The 14,973-nt window shown below is 40.7% G+C and overlaps 1 protein-coding gene across 1 annotated transcript in view; it reads left to right on the top strand.

Moving 5' to 3' along the window:
* The window catches only part of arid5b (AT-rich interaction domain 5B), a 78,139-nt gene that overhangs the window by 47,099 nt on the left and 16,067 nt on the right, over window positions 1-14,973 (top strand). Inside the window, exons 5-6 of the mRNA XM_085799623.1 lie at window positions 8,698-8,861; window positions 10,511-10,790. Of these exons, the coding sequence (XP_085655749.1) occupies window positions 8,698-8,861; window positions 10,511-10,790 (444 nt within the window). The remainder of the gene's footprint in view (window positions 1-8,697; window positions 8,862-10,510; window positions 10,791-14,973) is intronic.

Below are 14,973 nucleotides of genomic sequence, written 5' to 3'. Positions count from 1 at the left end.
AAAGTGATTATTTGATTTACACTAACAACAAATATGTGAAATGAGCGCTGCTGCTGCTGCTGCTGCTGCTGCTGCTGCTGTCGCCGCTGGATGTGTAAACAGGAAACTGTTGTCTGCCAACAGCTTCCCCAATAACAATTTTATTAGGTGATAATATATCCGTTTCAAAAAAATATGGAGCTCATATGAACATGAGATTCTTTTAATAATCGGGTTTGACTCCTCTTCGGTTGCAGCGGCGGAGTAAATGAAGGAGATGTGTGGTTAGAAATAAAGACCTGTTAACAAGAGGCTGCTGAAGGACCTGTGGATGAGGCGGCTGCACCTCGGGGGACTGTTGTTAGAGCTCTTTTAGTAACAAGCCGGACTAATCCCTCTGCCTTGTACTGAGGCGCATGCTCTAATAGCCTTGTAGTACAGTGATTCTGTGTGTGTCGGTGTAGTCGGGACACCAGTTCTTGATATAGGGGTGTTGCTGTCTTCAAACACACCTCTGTTCACTGGCTCTGAACACTGTGGATGGAAAAAAAAGAAAAAAAAGTTTAAATTGTTGCCTCAGCTGTTGAGTGTTGTTCAGCTTAGTGCCTTTCCTCTCCTCCTCCTCTCTGGGAAAGTGAGGATGTTGTAGTAGTTGTAGCTGTTGTTGTGGTTTTGGTTGTTGTTGTCGTTTGAAGGACTGGCTAAAACTTTGGATGTGTTTGTGTAATAACTGTAACCGGTATCCATCGTCATGCCTCAGACGCAGCTGAATGTATTCCTCATTAAATTCAGAATAGCTCTCAGCCACAGCGATATAAAAATATCCTCTTATGCTGCAGTTGCATTCACAAGGCAAAAAAAAACAGGCAAGAAAATAACACCAGTGATGAAAATACTTGTGTATTATTGATGTTAAATCCCCCTGAGGTTGACCTAATATGAATCACTGTACTGTTACTGTTACTTTCTGCTGCAAAATGTTTTTTTTTTGTTGCAGTTTTATCGCCGATGATCTCTCTGTATAATTATGAGAAATTAATTAACACTTGTATCATCTATCAACCTACGGAGGGTTTTGATGATTAATAAAAACAATGTACTCTGTCCACCCACACACTCTGCCTCACTCTGTGGGCACATTGTGTAATTTTTTGATGATTGCAGTGATAGAGGTGCTTGAAGTATTACTGTTCATTAAAAAATCTTTTTCCCTTTTTTTTTTTTTTCCTGTGCCGTCAGTGTGTCTCAAATGACTCTGCGCTGAAACATGCCTCGAGTGCAGGAACAGAGGAATAACTCTGCTGTCAGATGTGACAAAGTGAGAATTATGAGCACATCAGAAATGCCTGATATCAGTATACGTGGAAATGCTACGGCGGCTACAGTCAGCAACAAACTGATGGAGAGGAGGGGGGGAGAGCGTTTAATACTCGCTGCTTTACATATGGAAAACCAAGAGTGTAGTTTTGGTTTCAGACGCGGGGGCGGCACGGTGTCGACTGTCGTTGTTCAGCTTTTCATTTACATTTATATTAACCTAGCAAATAACAATAACGACACTGGTCTGTCTGCCTCCCATACGTCTACTGTAGCAAAAGAATTAGAAATTTGCCTCGTAGTGACAAATCAAGAAATACCAGGGACAGCTGAGTCACTTTGAAAATAAAGAGACAGAGAAAGAAACCAGCTCCCTGAATGAGCTTTTTTTTTTTTTTTTTTGCTAACCACATAATGGTCTGCTTCAGGGGATGAAAACAAAAACTTGTGTAAAATTGAAGGTTATTTGAAGAGGCTTCAGAGGCTGATAAATGCTGCTGTTGAGTCACGTTTCCTGAGTAAGAGGTGGCAGGTGCAAAGTTTGCAAGTCCCGAACTCAGAGCGTTTATTATGAGAGCACGGTTTGTGTTGGAGAATTGCCAGAATTTGTCTTTAAACGTTGCTGTGAATGAGACTTTAAAGATTTTTTTTTTAGGAGCTCTTCTCTCGACTCCTGGATTACAACAGCTGAGCGATTTTCGAAATAAAGGTTTTAAATTCTACTTAAACTGTCACGGCGTCTTGTTTTCTTGAGATAACGTCTAACACATGCTTCATAAACCTCTCCCACCAAGGAGACTAAGCATCAGGTATCTACTTAGAAACAAGCTTGAGAAAAGAGACATTACGCGCCGCTTAATAGAAAAGAAACTTAGCAGCAACTGATTTTCCAGTCGCCTCCTGTAACTTTGGTCAGAAACACAAGAGTCCTCGAGCAGTGAATGCTTGAAATCTCTCCCCCCCCCAACCTCTGAGATCTTTTGATGTATAGTGAAGACGCAGTGTCGCCTGTCACTGCTGGCAGAGGAATCAGTCATCGCTGCCTGTTTTATATTCTCTCTGGTACTGTTGCCTTGCTGCTTTGGAGCCTCCCTTGTCACATCCCCGTGCCTCCAGTGGAGTTAAAATGTTCCACCAAAGTGTAATATCACTTCACTGATCACACATTTAATGCTCCGCTGCTCTACAGATTAAAGTCTGTGTCTCAAGAGTTGTATCAGAGGGTGTTTTGTATCATGATTTGTTATGTTTTATTCATCGTTTGTTAGGTTGTATTTACTTTGGCTCTGTTTTTTTTTTTATGTGTTATACGCTGTTATCGTTGCTTATGAGTCACATTTTGAATCTCATGAATCACATTTTCTATTGTATTTTGTTTAATTCTAATTCAAGTTAGAACATTTGAGCTTCTGTTTTCCATCTACAAAGTTCCCCCTTTTTTCTTTCTTTTTGTTTTACCAGACCCATTGCTTCATTGTGGGGACTTTTTTTTTGTCAGACATAAAAATGCATCTGCTCAGTGTGTGAGTTTAAATACTGTCTGTCAGGGCACTTTATGCTTTATGGCTGGCTGTAAATTTCCAACGCACCACTGTAACCCTGTATGTTAGACCTGACTGACCTTCTTTTGTCTGCGTGTGGGCGTATTCGCAGGTAGTGTTTCCTTTACAGATTGAACCCAGGGGTGGATTTCTTCTCCTTCTTCTTCTTTTTCTTCTTCTTCTCACCTGTGCAGACACACACTTGTCCCAAAGCTGCAATTATGGTGGTCCACACTGGCAGGATGTCGTACAGATGACTTTACATAACGTCCTCTGCCCTTCTCACTGTGTAACTCACTAATTTGACTTTAAATTGACTTGAGTGGAGAATTCATATTGATTATAACAGAGTTAGACTGTAACTCTTCTTGTCAGTGGCGCTGAATAGTTGCTGCATATTTGCGCTAAATATCTAGTTTGTGTCTCAGTGGGATGTTTTGTCTTCATATTTTTGTTACATATTACTTGGCTGGCTTTTTGGGCTCATCACTATCACTTATGTTTTATCTAAATGTGAAATAGTTTACATTAAAAGGCGTATTATTATTATTACTGTTATCACAAAATCGTAGTGTATTGTGTTCTGTCCTGAGGGACATACTGTACTGTACTGTCATTCTCCATGTATTGCAACATGAATGTTACCTTTGGCTGTGAGCTATGCTGATAATTGCTGAGTGGGTGTCAGTCCTTTAGTGAATTTGCAACCAAGTCAGACAACAAAATATGTCAAAACATGTTTTTTACCCACCGCTGCTTGTTCTAGTCATGCCTCACTCATCCTCCTCCTCCTCCTCCTCCTCCTTCACCTCCCTGTTTGAACTTGGACCTCATTATGGTGAAAGGAAGTTGAAGTTAAAGTGTAGAATTAAAGAGTTTGAGTAAAAGACGTGAGTGGGAGTCTTGTTTCAGGAAAGTGCAGTTAATAGATTCTTCCTCAGCGCGTCAGTCACAATTTGTCTGGGGGATGAAGAACTCTCCGTCTAACTATTTCACATCTGATGAGTCAGAACAGTTGTTGCATCTGTAAAGAGACTTACACTTCATTTGTATGTAGCCGACAAAATGTTGTTTATTTAGCTCAGCAGGTTCTGTAACCCGGCGCTGAACCAGAGCTGTGTTGATAGTCATTAGCAACTTTTACATTTCAGTGTTTCTCAGCAACTTTATAAGTGAGTTATTTCAGCTTGACCTTTGTAAATGCTCATAAAATGAATGATCAACATTCATAACAGACTGTTTGCACTTTTCTGTTGTGTGATTACTGAGATGATTGCAAAACTTTGTGTTTCTAAGGCTCAGGCTGCACTAACAGCTCTGCCGGGTCATACTCATTTATTTATTTAGCTAAATGCTAACGGGCTACAATTACAATGCTTACATGTTGAAGTTAAGCAGACATTGAATTATTTAATCAGAAATAAAAAATTGATGTAAATTCAAATTAGTATTTTGACCTGTCGGATGACTCATCAAATTACAGTTCATCGTGAGAGAAACATGGACGGTGCACTGTTCATGGCTGCTCCCCTTCATTACTCAACTTTTTCTTTTTTTTTAAAACAATTATTGAGTTTTCATCTATTTTAATCCCATTAGCATCATTATACAACATATTGCACAATACAACCCCCCCACGTAACACCTACTGGTTCTGTTTCTCCCTTGTGTTTAACTCAGAAAATCAACATAAAGCACAAGACAAAGACAGTCATTAAGTTAGATGGTATCTCCAAGCTATTAATATAAACCTAAACCGCTATAATAATCAACATTTCACACAAAACTATAATTGTGGACCTCATAGTGATTCAGAACATGCTGTCTGTACGACAGGCGTCCACACTGAAAATAGGTAACACGCTACACAACCATCTGTAGTTGTGGCAAATAATTTCAGTCACACAAGTGTTATTTTCAAACTGCAGAATGAACACATGAATCGGTTGCTAATCTACAAGAGCACATCAAAGTATAATGCTTATTTATTTATTTATTTTTTGATTCGTGAGCTTTTAATTTCAATTTGCCAATCAAACGTGAATAAAATGTGCATAATCAGAGCCGATCATTTGTCCATGTGCTTCAAAGAGGACGGCTGAAACCGCCCTCCTCCTTTAAAAGAGACAATCATTAAGTGAACACATGTAGACACTGAGCCAGTCAATTTTCGCGAGCGTTATCAACCGAGGCATCCATCAGCTGAATTCTCCAGTCGGCTTGATATGTCTCTCCGTTCCCAGCAGCCTCTCAATCAATCAGTCCATTTTGTTGTGGTTCCCTGTGGCTCTACTCTGTTGATGCATACAACTGTCAGAACCCTTCCCGAGCTGTCTCTAATGAGTTTTTCATTATCACTGACATCGACTGAATGGCAATGAAATAGAGGTATTCGGGGCTGTGCTAAATGAATGTGAGAGGGAAGTGTGTGTGTAGTGTGTGTGTGTTTGAGAGGAGGGGAAGGGGGTAAGAAATTATTAGACATGGCCGTGTGGTAAAAAGCTGGTAAGAGCTGAGGGCGTTCGGCTGCATCCGGAGATCAAGTTGTCAGGCTGTGCATCTCGCCGCTGAAGTCATTGTGACTTCCATGGCTCAGGGTTGTGCTCTGTGACAAGACATGATGGATTCACACCCGAGGGAATCCCCCCCCCCCCCTCACCTGTGTGTGTCTGCATTAGTGTGTGTGTGTGTGTGTGTGTGTGTGTGTGCAATGGCATATCCTCACTTTCCTCCAACCAGCTGTAGTGAATAGGATGCTGTTCACTACTGTACAGCCTTATATCAGCTGTGTGTGTGTGTCTGTGTGTGTCTCTGTGTGTGTGTGTGCCTTCTGGGGCCAGCCAAGAGTCCTCAGGTCACTCCAAGTCACGTCCCCGAGTCATGTCAGCGACCCAGATAAGCAGAAAACCACAGAGTAAAGAAATAAGTAACTCAATGTGAAGCAGAGAGGAACTTTGTAACTTGGTCAGGAGGAGCCCTTTTTCTTTCTGTGTATGTGTGTGTGTGTCTGTGTGTGTGTATGTGACCATTGTGCCCTTTTTTGGCTCGTTGAGGGAAGTATCATGTTTACCTAAATGATCTCTTTCTTTTCTAGCGCGCTGACAGAAACACTTAATGCCCACAGAAGAGGTAAAAATATCACATCTCCCAGGCCGCCGCTGCTATAAAATCACTATCTTGTGATGTTTAGCTTTTGTTTTTTCACAGGGCTATAAACGTCCATGTTTCCATTCTAGAAAATCAATCTGCACACACAGAGAGAGAGAGAGAGAGAGAGAGAGAGTCGGCCTGCATTTGATTTTCTCTGTGTTATTCTAAAGCGGAGCAGCACTCCCTCCCCTTATGCAACTGTGTGTGCTGCCACGAGGAGAGCAGATCAGAAGGTCTGCACAACGTCTGCAGCAACAGGAAAGATTGTCTGCGCTTGACCTTGTGTGCCTGTTGGTGCATGTTTACAGAAATACACTGATGATGCAGCAGCATTTGCCCACCACCCACCCACCCACCCACCCCCCAATCCCCCTCCACCCCCTTGAGTTTACACTGATACTGTATCTACCTGCAGTTTTGTTCGACTGCGTCCGGGTCGTCCTTTATCAGCAAGTCAATGACTTCAAACCCGCTCGCTTGTCGTGTCGCCGCCACGTGTTCTGCAGCAGCCGCTTTGCTGTAATTGCAGCATTTTCTTACGCAGCAGTATTCGACCCCGATGAAAAATGTAAACAGACAGGCAGGTTATGTAACTCTCAGTATAGGGTGTCAGGGGGTTAGTGATTGGACTAAAAACAGAACCGCGCTGAGAGTGTGACCTCACTCAGACCTGTGCAGCATTTGTTTAAACAAGACGTCACTATAAAAGAAAAATAAACGTCCTACAAGTCAAACCCATAAACATTAGTTATCTGTTTGTCATGTTTGTGTTTTCTATGGCTGCAGATCATTTTTTAAACTGTACGTGTACTGTACGCTGTATGTGTCTGGCGTGTAGCCATCAGTTAGTGTTCTCAGGATTTTATTTATTAGTGTAAATCTACATTTATGTTTTGTGTCTTGATTAATTACATATGTATGTGTTTTCTTTTTCCAGAAGCCCATGGCAACGCAAATGAGCTCAGGCTATAAATGTTATGATATCAGACATTATCTGTTCAATGAATATTTAGTGCTTGTGTATGTGCCCCCCTTTTCAAAATGAAACATGAGTGGATGGATAAATAAATAAATAATGGGGTTTATGTAATTTCTCGGCATTAATGAGTAATTGGCAGAATAAAAGAGGCAGTGTGAGCGGCAGAGTGAGAAAAAAAAAACACTGAGGGAAGAAGAAACACACCCAATGCTTAAAGATTACACTGCTGAGAACTTGTTTCTTTTCCCTTTTTTTTTATTATTATGTTATTTTAGTGCCAAGGGGATGACAAATGCACAACAAATGCCCTTGGAAAATTCCTCCTCGTGTTGTTTTCTCCACAGCGCAGCAGTTGTGGAAAGAACTACATGAAGTGATAGGTTGCTGAGTCGTGATCATTTTTACCTCCCCCCTTTCTTTTTTAATGACTTGCCTCTTAGTTTTTATTCAGCCCTGGCTTTTATTGTAATATTTTCTTGATGGGAATTTGATCCGACGAAAAATAATCACAGGCTCCTTTTGGCAGAGAACAACCTTGGATGTGATTTAATTGTCATTGCAGATGGAAGGAAAGAGCGTTGACGCTGAGAGAAATACGTGACTGAACTTGGACTATTTGAAGTTCCTCTCTTTCTTTCCTTCATTCTCCCTCCCTCTCTCCCTCTCTCACTCTTTTTTCGTTCATTTGAGCTTATCTCTGTTTGTGTTGCTGCGTGGAGGCAAGGCACTCTTCCAAGAAGTTACATTACTGTCGCTGGTTGACATAAACGTGGGTGTACAAAGGACTTGGAGGGCTTAAATACTTTATTGTGTGTGTAATGTGAACTGAGCAATTATATCTGCCAGCCTTTCAAACAAAGAGCTCCTATCAGGCAGGTTCATGTGTTTTTAATTAACAGCGTTCAGCTTTAAGTCATGAGCGGACTAACCAGAGAGAAACCAAAAATAGATCCACGATGATGATCAGTACATCTGAGCTGCTTTAGTACAATGTAATTCTTTATGATGCCGAGACAACTGTGTCTGTGCCGTCGTGCTGTGAAAAACAAGACAAAACATTATTATGTTGTATTTTATATGCTGTTGTGGTGAGAAAAACATTCAAGCTCTGAGTTTTTGTAGCATCTGTATCAAATATTTCTGTTAGCAGGGACTGTTTGTTTAAAATTTCTTCCCTTTTGTGGCTTTGTGGGTTAACCAGCGTCTGTCATTTACAGTATTATACTAACTGCTTGACTGTTACGACGCCCTCATGTGAAATCTTCAAAATACATCTGTCTGAATATAAATGCAGTTTCTCTTTTAGGCTGAGAGGGAACTTGAGGCTCGTGTTTACTAGCACATTGGAGCAATTTGGCAGCCTGTTACCCCATTCAGCACAATGTTGCACTAATCCAGTTTAAAAATAATTAGCTACAGGCAAGCAGGCCTGTGAAATTCCTTTCCCTGATTGTTAATGTTCCTGTCATAGCCTCCATCCCTTTTTTTTTAGCGAAAAAAGTCAATGTTCCCAGGGAGGAAATGGATTTTTGGCTATAAACGTATTCACATCTCTTTTATTCTTCCTTTTCACATAAAATATATTAAGATAAAAATATTAGACTAAACCAGATGTTGGCAGCGAAGAGGTGAGAAGACGTAGTGATTTTATCGCACTGTGCTGCATCAGCACGCCCTTTTCCCCTCCCTAAGTGGATCTTCTCATTATCATTGTTTTCCTTTTTTCCGCAGCTCCCAACCTGAAGGGGCGACCTCGGAAGAAGAAACTGTCCATTTCTCAAAGGAGGGACTCCCAGGGTCAGGCTCAGGGTCAAGGGTCATCAGGGTCAACCCAGGGGTCGACGGCAGTGGCGGCGCTAGACCCCTGCAGCCCGGAGAGCAAAACTACTGCTAAGGTAAGAAAAGGCCAGAGATAATAAGATAAAGTAATATAAGAGCTTCACATTAGAGCAGCTCAGAGACAGATTGAGAGGTAATAAAATGGATAATGAACTCCTGGAATGAAATAAATTAAAAACAATGAAATAAGACATTTAAGAAATGAAAGAGGTGAGGCTGAGAAAGCTGTGTATAATATACTGTACACATTACAACACCGCAGACAGACGGCACAGAAGGCAGCGCTAAATAAATCTCAAAGGAAAGAAAGTACATGATATGCAGAGTATCATACAGGAAACGGTGACTTTAAAAAGTCTCCTTTCATGCTGCAGTGGTGCCATAGTGACACCTTGACTTGTGACTTGTGTCAACCAGCTGCTTTCTAGGTCACCAGTCACAGAACAAGGTGGCAACATTTTTAATTTCTCAGTCACTGTGAGAGAGAGAGACGCAGCAGCGTGGTGCAGCAGTGCAGTGTTACATTCTGTATAGTTCACACAGCGCGTGCGACTGTGAAGGCCATGTTTCATTACATGTTCACATAGCTGACATACACAGCAGGTGTGGTGCTTTTCTCTGGGAGAGGCTTTTGTTCGTGAGGAAACTACAGAGAAAAACACGTATTACCTCTTGGGGAACCTTGTATTATTGTATTAGATCACTTAAAGGTGTTTTAGATGGAAATTTATATTCATTATTCATTAATCTGCCAATTATTTCCTTGATTAATCATTTGATTTTTAAAGTGGCAGAACACAGAGACAGATTACAGTTTCCCAACAGTCCAAAATATCAAAAGGATATTGAATTTACTATGATATTAGATTAAGAAAAGCCGCAAATCCTCACGAAAGACAAGCTGGATCTGTTTTCTTTGTTGTTTTTTTTGCTTAGAAAATGATAAATCAATCAATTGATCGACCAATCATTGCGTCTCCAAATCAACATCATTTGTTTTCATCTGGCTAATTTGCTCACTGATAGATCAGCTCATGATAGCACAGCTTTTCAGCAGCACTCTCTTTTGTCTGTGTGTCTTTTCTCTCCTTCCAACCACAACAATAGATATTTAAACACATTCAACATGGTCCCTCAGTGGAACAAGATGTTTTCGCTTTTCTTTTTCTTTCCCCTGCACTGCATTTTCTAAAAAACAAGAGACAGAGAAGAATCACTTCACCACTAATGAAATCATGTTCCTTGATGGAGAAAATGGAAGGCTGGTTTATATTGCGTTGGCACTTTCTCAAAGAAATCGCAGGGATTTTAAGAGACTTGTATCATTGATTGTGTATTTTTCAGTGCTCCTTTTTATCGAGCCCCTCTGCGACAGCTGTAATATTCAAAGTGAAGGAAATATCTACCCTGAAAGCTACTTCCACAGCTGTTATTCCTATGACCTTGGAGCAGTTAAATCAATATTAGCAATTCTCTCTCAAAGCTGCAGTCAAACTAATCTGTTCCTAATCTTTGATGACAAGAAGAGCTGCTTTATTGATAATCAATGAGGGGCTGCCTCTGTGGCCTGTAAGAATATTTGTTTGTGCCCGAGCCCAAACACTTTTCATCCAAACCGTCTGACATCATTTGAATAACACTCTGTTAAAGGTTCAATTTTCATCTAAAATTACATCCACTGACTCTTTACGATCTCTCTCTGCAGGTCAAACCCAACTGTAAAACGGTACCCAACGGAAAAATAACCCCAGCGGCCAAACACAAGGCCAACGGCCTTAGCAAGAAATCCTCGGCTGAAGACAAGGAGAGAGGGAAGGAGAGGGAAAAGGAGAAGGAGGAGAGGAACGAGAAGGAAGACAAGAAAGACGAGGAAACATCAGAGGAGAGTCGAGCGGAGGAGCAGGCTTTCTTAGTGGCACTCTACAAGTACATGAAAGACAGAGACACGCCCATAGAGAGGATTCCCTTCCTCGGCTTCAAACAGAGTGAGTAGGACGACTTATTCTCTTATTCCCTAACTGGCCATGTTTAAATAATAGCGTAGTCTAGTTTAAACTCGGGAGTCTAATAGTAAAGCTTGTGTGGATACACTTTTACTTGGTTTATTTAGGAGATTTGTGGTAATAACACCAGTGAGGGAGGTTATGTCTGCAAAGGGATTAAAAACTGTGGTGGGAACAGGCATTAAACTCAGCCTACAAATAACTATTCAGAATTTCCATGCAAAGAGAAAGAAAAAAAACTTTACACACACACACATTATCTGAACCATAGAGGAGCTTGTGCTCAGAGATAAGAAACAGAAGTATATGTTTCAAATTAGAGTTCAGATATCAGAAGGAAACTGTACGTCAGACATGAGTGAAGTATTCAAGGGAAAAAACCCTCTGTGTGGATATTATTCAGCATCTCTGACCTCACCTCACCTATAGAGCCCGCCCCCTCCCTTTCTCTCCATGTGGCGAGGTGTTCAGAAAGCAGTGGACACTTTCAAGTCAAGTCAGGGGGAAGATTTGCTCCTGACTTTAACAGAATAATAGAGATTCAGATGTAGAAGTTCGGGGGTGGCTGCCCTCAGATGACTCCGCTGCTTAACATGAAACCTGCAGTAGTAATAAACTGAAGGGATAATTGTCGAATATGTGCAGGAAAAAAAAAAAAAAATCACGCCTAGCGCTAGCAGTTTGTAAAATGCTCCGGAGGCTCCCTGTCAAAGCGCGTTTTGCTTGGCTTTTATACAAGGAGAGAGTATCTTCTCACATACTTGTCAGAGGGGTTTCCTGTTAAGGCCAAGAACGTCCTCTAACTGTGTTAAAAGAACATCACATGTATGGGAAACACGTCTGCCCCGAGATGAAAGATTTCTAATATAGGTCGGATGCTTAGCTTGCACTCGGTGTACACGGGACAGAGAGGAGAAACATGCTCGTAAACATCATAAAGGGCACACTTTGGTCTCTTGAAACTGAAAAAAAAGTGCTTTTCTTTTTTTTTTCTTTTTTTCTTTCTGCGTTTGATCTGGTGGCAAAGACACATGAGAACGTGAGCTCTCTTTTCAAACTGCGGTTTTCAAATTTACTTCTTTTTCTCAAGGAGAAAAAAATCACATTTGCATTAATGTCAAAAGGAAAAGGAGCCGCCGAGGAAGATTTAGCCGTTCACGTCGGTTCAACTCGGTACCACAACATCAGCAAATTAACAAGAGGGCGGGAGAAGGAGAGAGATGTCTATTGAATTTAACAGTGACAGTTTATAGCACAGTAAAACTCATTACACTAAACTATTACATGAAGGTAAGCTGTGGTCGCCTCGACTCTGCTAACCTCACCGTGGTATTTTGACAATCCTGTCATCTAGACTGCCGACACGTTGTAGCTTAAATGGGTCATTGTGGTTGAGGGAGATAGAGGGAGGGAGCAGGAGGGAGGGAGGGAAGAGGAGGGGAGGGGAGGGGATGTGTGTGGAGAGAGATGTAGGGAGAATTACATACCCAACATGTTTTACTTTTGGTTGGCATTTCTCAGTTTGAGCTGAGAATAAAGTCGAGGTCCACGCGCCAACTGTTTTACATACAGTACATGCTTTGAATCTCAAAAGCAGACACATCATAAGCAAGGCCCCTCATTAAATGGTGAAATCATGCTGTTTAAACTTCGTCCTTGGCAGCGAGCACACATCAGCACATGTAAAGAGGAGAAACACATTATAATTAATACAACAAACCCCTCAGATGTAATCAGGTGGCGTTTTTTCATAATCTTCCTTTAAACTCTGCTACAAATGCATTAAAAAGATCAAAGAAGTCACTTCCCTCTGATGGAAAATTGAAAATATGTTCTTTAAGTTGCATTTGAGTAATAATCTTTTCATGAAGTTCTCTGGAATTGAACAAAGCAACAGATGGCTGAATGATTTAGCAGACATACCCCTGCTTTGTTGGCTGCTCTGCTAAAAATATCCATTTGATTCACCTCTGAGAAGAGAAGAAAAAAAAAAATCTGAACATGGACTATTAATGCATATTCCACCTCATCTCCAGTACGCTTCATTTGAAAGACTGTATCAGCGACTGTTGAGACACAAGAGCCATAAAAATGCAGAGAAGTCTTCCTTCACCTGGACGGGCTCATAACAGGTTTTAAAGCGTTTTAATTCTGCTGCTTTGACACAGCGCTCACTTGTTTTCCTGCCTCAACCCTCATGTTGAATTTATATTTCACTTCAGGGGTTGTATGTATTAAACATGCTGATCTGAGGCCGGTCAGCCTCTTTAACTCCACGTTTTTGTAATAATCACATGTGTTTTACACCGACTTCCATCATGAACTTCAAAGTAACTTGTTGAGGAGCTGTCGCTACATTTGCTGCAACTAATGAGGATTTTCATCATTTATACATATTTTCTTCACAATTTTGAAATATTCCCATTTCTCCGTTTGACCAACAGTCCAAAACCACAAGACAATTCAAGGTAATGTCATAGAAAAGAGACACAACTTGACAATGAATGATTGATTATCAATATTTAGGGCAGCAGCTAACAATGAATCTATCAGATATTTGTTTTTCAATTAACTTATTTTCCCTTTAAGTGATGACAAATGTCTCAGCAGATGGAACCAGATGTTTTTTCTGCTTTAAAAATAACTGAAATACTCATTCATTGATTATTAAAATAGCTGCAGATTATTTTTATTTTCCATCGACTAATTGATTCAGCTGTGAAAACCTTTTAGTCCTACTTTATCTGCCGTAAAAAAAAAAAGCCTCAGGATGTCTCCATTCAGTTGTCCTTGGCCAACTATGCAAAGAAATAAAAAAAAAAAGATATGTGTCTCCATATTGCTGCAGTAAAGTCATTCATGGAGGCTGAATGCACGCTAGCACCTGAATCACAGGAAATGACAGAAAATAGTTGGCTGTTACATTTGAGGAACAGTGCAGCCGGAGAGGAAAAACTGTGGCTGCAGTTTATTCATGCGAGTTGCTGTCCTTCTATTTTTTATCACTTGGTTAATATTGAGTCTACAGCTGCTGCCATTGAAGTTAGACGGGTGTTGAAAGAAATAAGAGATGGAGTGAACTGTGGGGCAATAAAAACAGAAATAGTTGTGGCTACATTGGATCATCTGAATGTCCTTAATCTGCAAGATTAGCTAGTGACTGTCCGCCTGTGTGTGTGTGTGTGTGTGTACTGTATGTGTGTGTGTGTGTGTGTCAGTTCTTGGACATCAGCATGTGATTGTGAACATCAGTTCCAATTTGTCTCCCTCTCTCAGCCTTGTTGTCTAATTGCCATGCCATCGGTGTGTCGTTGAGGCTGCATTGTGTTCCTGTTTTGTCATCCTTATCTCAGTGATAATTGCCCCTGCCAAATGGAGGGGAATTAAGAAAAGAAATTGCTAATGACAAGACATCTAAGAAAAGGCATGTTCTCTCATTTCCTTTATCTGTTCTGTTCCCTCCCAGTCCCGTGTACTATTGTGGTAATTACAGTTGATGCATAACAAGCTAGTTAAATAGACCATCTTTCTGTTTCTACAGTCAGAAAGCACAATACGCCAGAGTGCTCAGTTCAAACAGAAAATCTACCCAGCTCCCTTTGTTATTCCACCCGTGCATTGACAACGGTCGCAGAGAGGAGGGAAGGAAAAAATCAATGCTGTCAAATGCGGAGATAGGAAAATGTCATTTTGACAAATGCAAGGCTTTGTGTACGCACAGATTGAATTTTGATGGATTTCTCCCCAGGCGAGGCCTCCTTTTCTTATTTATAGGCCTTCATATAAAAATGTTAAACAATGATGTTACAGAAAGCAAATACAAATGTCATTGGCACACACAAAAAAGTCCTGCAATGAACTTGTGCTTCTTTGTTTGTGGGAATTTTTTTTTCTTTCAAACAAAGACAGCCATTTGAAGCCTCTCTGTAAAGCTTACATGGCTATTTTTAGGAAAAAATGTTACACAAGACTTGTACTGTATTTTGATATGGCCTGTCATGGGGTATTTGCATGGCAAAATCAATGCAAATGAATTTGCATTAGTTCAAACAGAAGTTTGAGCATATTGCCAAGCGTTTGATGCCTGTAATGGTTTTCATTCATACCTGCAGGCGGCAGCTGAGGGTTAACAAATCTCTTTGTCACCATGAAACATATGCTGTGT

This window comes from Trachurus japonicus, chromosome 15, assembly GCF_045865225.1.
Source record: "Trachurus japonicus isolate A0001 chromosome 15, Traja_1.0".
In the NCBI taxonomy this organism is placed as follows: domain Eukaryota; kingdom Metazoa; phylum Chordata; class Actinopteri; order Carangiformes; family Carangidae; genus Trachurus; species Trachurus japonicus.
This window is presented reverse-complemented; position numbering and strand designations above follow the sequence as displayed.